Consider the following 6,000-nt stretch of genomic DNA (forward strand, 5'->3'; position numbering starts at 1 on the left):
TCATAACAGATTATATCCTGGTGTGTTTGAGTAGTTCATAACAGATTATATCCTGGTGTGTTTGAGTAGTTCATAACAGATTATAACCTGGTGTGTTTGAGTAGTTCATAACAGATTATAACCTGGTGTGTTTGAGTAGTTCATAACAGATTATATCCTGGTGTGTTTGAGTAGTTCATAACAGATTATATCCTGGTGTGTTTGAGTAGTTCATAACAGATTATAACCTGGTGTGTTTGAGTAGTTCATAACAGATTATAACCTGGTGTGTTTGAGTAGTTCATAACAGATTATATCCTGGTGTGTTTGAGTAGTTCATAACAGATTATATCCTGGTGTGTTTGAGTAGTTTCATATAACCAGATTATAACCTGGTGTGTTTGAGTAGTTCATAACAGATTATATCCTGGTGTGTTTGAGTAGTTCATAACAGATTATATCCTGGTGTGTTTGAGTAGTTCATAACAGATTATATCCTGGTTTGTTTGAGTAGTTCATAACAGATTATATCCTGGTGTGTTTGAGTAGTTCATAACAGATTATATCCTGGTGTGTTTGAGTAGTTCATAACAGATTATATCCTGGTGTGTTTGAGTAGTTCATAACAGATTATAACCTGGTGTGTTTGAGTAGTTCATAACAGATTATATCCTGGTGTGTTTGAGTAGTTCATAACAGATTATATCCTGGTGTGTTTGAGTAGTTCATAACAGATTATAACCTGATGTGTTTGAGTAGTTCATAACAGATTATATCCTGGTGTGTTTGAGTAGTTCATAACAGATTATAACCTGGTGTGTTTGAGTAGTTCATAACAGATTATATCCTGGTGTGTTTGAGTAGTTCATAACAGATTATAACCTGGTGTGTTTGAGTAGTTCATAACAGATTATATCCTGGTGTGTTTGAGTAGTTCATAACAGATTATATCCTGGTGTGTTTGAGTAGTTCATAACAGATTATAACCTGGTGTGTTTGAGTAGTTCATAACAGATTATAACCTGGTGTGTTTGAGTAGTTCATAACAGATTATATCCTGGTGTGTTTGAGTAGTTCATAACAGATTATAACCTGGTGTGTTTGAGTAGTTCATAACAGATTATAACCTGGTGTGTTTGAGTAGTTCATAACAGATTATATCCTGGTGTGTTTGAGTAGTTCATAACAGATTATATCCTGGTGTGTTTGAGTAGTTCATAACAGATTATATCCTGGTGTGTTTGAGTAGTTCATAACAGATTATATCCTGGTGTGTTTGAGTAGTTCATAACAGATTATAACCTGGTGTGTTTGAGTAGTTCATAACAGATTATATCCTGGTGTGTTTGAGTAGTTCATAACAGATTATATCCTGGTGTGTTTGAGTAGTTCATAACAGATTATATCCTGGTGTGTTTGAGTAGTTCATAACAGATTATAACCTGGTGTGTTTGAGTAGTTCATAACAGATTATAACCTGGTGTGTTTGAGTAGTTCATAACAGATTATATCCTGGTGTGTTTGAGTAGTTCATAACAGATTATAACCTGGTGTGTTTGAGTAGTTCATAACAGATTATAACCTGGTGTGTTTGAGTAGTTCATAACAGATTATAACCTGGTGTGTTTGAGTAGTTCATAACAGATTATATCCTGGTGTGTTTGAGTAGTTCATAACAGATTATAACCTGGTGTGTTTGAGTAGTTCATAACAGATTATATCCTGGTGTGTTTGAGTAGTTCATAACAGATTATATCCTGGTGTGTTTGAGTAGTTCATAACAGATTATATCCTGGTGTGTTTGAGTAGTTCATAACAGATTATAACCTGGTGTGTTTGAGTAGTTCATAACAGATTATATCCTGGTGTGTTTGAGTAGTTCATAACAGATTATATCCTGGTGTGTTTGAGTAGTTCATAACAGATTATAACCTGGTGTGTTTGAGTAGTTCATAACAGATTATATCCTGGTGTGTTTGAGTAGTTCATAACAGATTATATCCTGGTGTGTTTGAGTAGTTCATAACAGATTATATCCTGGTGTGTTTGAGTAGTTCATAACAGATTATAACCTGGTGTGTTTGAGTAGTTCATAACAGATTATATCCTGGTGTGTTTGAGTAGTTCATAACAGATTATATCCTGGTGTGTTTGAGTAGTTCATAACAGATTATATCCTGGTGTGTTTGAGTAGTTCATAACAGATTATAACAGATTATATCCTGGTGTGTTTGAGTAGTTCATAACAGATTATATCCTGGTGTGTTTGAGTAGTTCATAACAGATTATAACCTGGTGTGTTTGAGTAGTTCATAACAGATTATAACCTGGTGTGTTTGAGTAGTTCATAACAGATTATAACCTGGTGTGTTTGAGTAGTTCATAACAGATTATATCCTGGTGTGTTTGAGTAGTTCATAACATATTATAACCTGGTGTGTTTGTGTAGTTCATAACAGATTATATCCTGGTGTGTTTGAGTAGTTCATAACAGATTATATCCTGGTGTGTTTGAGTAGTTCATTATATCCTGGTGTGTTTGAGAGTTTATAACCTGGTGTGTTTGAGTAGTTCATAACAGATTATACCTGGTGTGTTTGAGTAGTTCATAACAGATTATAACCTGGTGTGTTTGAGTAGTTCATAACAGATTATATCCTGGTGTATTTGTGTAGTTCATAACAGATTATATCCTGGTGTGTTTGAGTAGTTCATAACAGATTATAACCTGGTGTGTTTGAGTAGTTCATAACAGATTATAACCTGGTGTGTTTGAGTAGTTCATAACAGATTATATCCTGGTGTGTTTGAGTAGTTCATAACAGATTATATCCTGGTGTGTTTGAGTAGTTCATAACAGATTATAACCTGGTGTGTTTGAGTAGTTCATAACAGATTATAACCTGGTGTGTTTGAGTAGTTCATAACAGATTATATCCTGGTGTGTTTGAATAGTTCATAACAGATTATAACCTGGTGTGTTTGAGTAGTTCATAACAGATTATATCCTGGTGTGTTTGAGTAGTTCATAACAGATTATAACCTGATGTGTTTGAGTAGTTCATAACAGATTATAACCTGGTGTGTTTGAGTAGTTCATAACATATTATAACCTGGTGTGTTTGAGTAGTTCATAACAGATTATAACCTGGTGTGTTTGAGTAGTTCATAACAGATTATAACCTGGTGTGTTTGAGTAGTTCATAACAGATTATATCCTGGTGTGTTTGAGTAGTTCATAACAGATTATATCCTGGTGTGTTTGAGTAGTTCATAACAGATTATATCCTGGTGTGTTTGAGTAGTTCATAACAGATTATATCCTGGTGTGTTTGAGTAGTTCATAACAGATTATAACCTGGTGTGTTTGAGTAGTTCATAACAGATTATATCCTGGTGTGTTTGAGTAGTTCATAACAGATTATAACCTGGTGTGTTTGAGTAGTTCATAACAGATTATAACCTGGTGTGTTTGAGTAGTTCATAACAGATTATATCCTGGTGTGTTTGAGTAGTTCATAACAGATTATAACCTGGTGTGTTTGAGTAGTTCATAACAGATTATATCCTGGTGTGTTTGAGTAGTTCATAACAGATTATAACCTGGTGTGTTTGAGTAGTTCATAACAGATTATAACCTGGTGTGTTTGAGTAGTTCATAACAGATTATAACCTGGTGTGTTTGAGTAGTTCATAACAGATTATAACCTGGTGTGTTTGAGTAGTTCATAACAGATTATAACCTGGTGTGTTTGAGTAGTTCATAACAGATTATATCCTGGTGTATCTTTTCAAAGTTATAGTATATTCAATTTAACAGACAGTTTGATCCTAAACATCTGAATTAATTAATTAATTAATCTTTTAAAGTTTTTATTTATTTCCTTAATTAATTAATTAAGCCTCTTAATGCGTTCATACATGTTAATTATGGGCGGTATCCCCAGTGGGATTTAACCACACAACAACAGTTACATATGGTCTCCATATTGTTTCGATTCCTGTCCCTTCCAGGTGACGTTTTCTGTGCGTGACTCTGACTCAGCGTGGGGTGAGGAGGAATCAGCTGAAGGTCACGAGGTCAGCCGTGTGGAGCGGAACGCAGTGGTGGTGGTGGTGGAGGGGGATTGGAGTTCAGACGCAGCACGGTGAGTTCCCCGCCCTGACCTCTGACCTCCCAACGGCACTGGTGGGACGACTTCACACAGGTCAGCCTCCAACCAGCCAATCAGAGTAGCCATCTCTCCCCTCCATCTCTACCCTCTATCTCTCCGTCCATCTCTCCCCTCCATCTCTCCCTTCATCTCCTCCATCTCTACCCTCATCTCCTCCATCTCTCCCCTCCATCTCTCCCTCCATCTCTCCCTCCATCTCCCCTCCCCTCCATCTACCTCCATCTCTCCTCCATCTCTCCCTCCATCTCCCTCATCTCTACCTCCATCTCTCCCTCCATCTCTCTCTCTCTAACCTCCATCTCTCCCTCCATCTCTCCTCCATCTCTCCATCCATCTCTCCCTCCATCTCTCCCTCCATCTCCATCTCTCCATCTCTCCCCTCCATCTCTACCTCCATCTCTCCCTCCATCTCCCCTCATCTCTACCTCCATCTCTCCCCTCCATCTCTCCCTCCATCTCTCCCTCCTCCATCTCTCTCCCCTCCATCTCTCCCCTCCATCTCTCCCTCCATCTCTCCCTCCATCTCTTCCTCCATCTCTCCCCTCCATCTCTCCCTCCATCTCTCCCTCCATCTCTATTTCCTCCATCTCTCCCTCATCTCTCCCTCCATCTCTCCCCATCTCTCCCTCCATCTCTCCCTCCATCTCTCCCTCCATCTCTCCCTCCATCTCTCCCTCCATCTCTCCCTCCATCCTCATCTCCCTCCATCTCTCCCCTCCATCTCTCCCTCCATCTCCCTCCATCTCTCCCTCCATCTCTCCTCCATCTCTCCATCCTCCATCTCTCCCTCCATCTCTCCCTCCATCTCTCTATCCTCTCCATCTCTCCCTCCCTCCATCTCTCCCCTCCATCTCTCCCCTCCATCTCTCCCTCCATCTCTACCTCCATCTCTCCCTCCATCTCTCCCTCCATCTCTCCTCCATCTCTCCCCTCCATCTCTCTCCCTCCATCTCTCCTCCATCTCTCCCCTCCATCTCTTCCCCATCTCTCCCTCCATCTCTCTCCATCTCTCCCTCCATCTCTCCCTCATCTCCCTCCATCTCTCCCTCCATCTCTCCCCTCCATCTCCTCTCCCTCCATCTCTCCCTCCATCTCTCCCTCCATCTCTCCCTCCATCTCTCCCCATCTCTCCTCCATCTCTCCCCTCCATCTCTCCTCCATCTCTCCCCTCCATCTCTCCCTCCATCTCTACCTCCATCTCTCCCTCCATCTCTCCCTCCATCTCTCCCCATCTCTCCCTCCATCTCTCCCCTCCATCTCTCCCTCCATCTCCCCTCCATCTCTCCCTCCATCTCTCCTCCATCTCTCCTCCATCTCATCTCTCCCTCCATCTCTCCCTCCATCTCTCCCTCCATCTCTCCATCTCTCCTCCATCTCTCCCTCCATCTCTCCCTCCATCCCTCCATCCATCTCTCTCCCTCCATCTCTCCCTCCATCTCTCCCCTCCATCTCCCTCCATCTCTCCATCTCTCCTCCATCTCTCCCCTCCATCTCTCCCTCTCCATCTCCTCCATCTCTCTCTCTCTCCCCTCCATCTCTCCCTCCATCCCTCCATCTCTCCCTCCATCTCTCCCCTCCATCTCTCCCTCCATCTCTCTCCCTCCATCTCTCCCTCCATCTCTCCCTCCATCTCTCCCCATCTCTCCCCTCCATCTCTCCCTCCATCTCTCTCCCTCCATCTCTCCCCTCCATCTCTCCCCTCCATCTCTCCCTCCATCTCTCTCCTCCATCTCTCCCTCCATCTCTCCCTCCATCTCTCCCTCCATCTCCCCTCCATCTCCCCATCTCCCCATCTCTCTCTCCATCTCTCCCTCCATCTCTCCCTCCATCTCCCCTCCATCTCCCT

At 41.8% G+C, this 6,000-nt stretch overlaps 1 protein-coding gene across 1 annotated transcript in view; it reads left to right on the forward strand.

The window, feature by feature from the left end:
• Positions 1 to 4,131, forward strand: part of LOC118379433 (ankyrin-2-like) — a 60,508-nt gene extending 56,377 nt beyond the window's left edge. Inside the window, exon 7 of the mRNA XM_052514494.1 lies at positions 3,994 to 4,131. Within this exon, the coding sequence (XP_052370454.1) occupies positions 3,994 to 4,131 (138 nt within the window). The remainder of the gene's footprint in view (positions 1 to 3,993) is intronic.
• The last annotated feature ends 1,869 nt before the right edge of the window (positions 4,132 to 6,000 follow it).

The sequence above is a fragment of the Oncorhynchus keta genome, unplaced genomic scaffold, assembly GCF_023373465.1.
Source record: "Oncorhynchus keta strain PuntledgeMale-10-30-2019 unplaced genomic scaffold, Oket_V2 Un_scaffold_17821_pilon_pilon, whole genome shotgun sequence".
Taxonomy (NCBI): domain Eukaryota; kingdom Metazoa; phylum Chordata; class Actinopteri; order Salmoniformes; family Salmonidae; genus Oncorhynchus; species Oncorhynchus keta.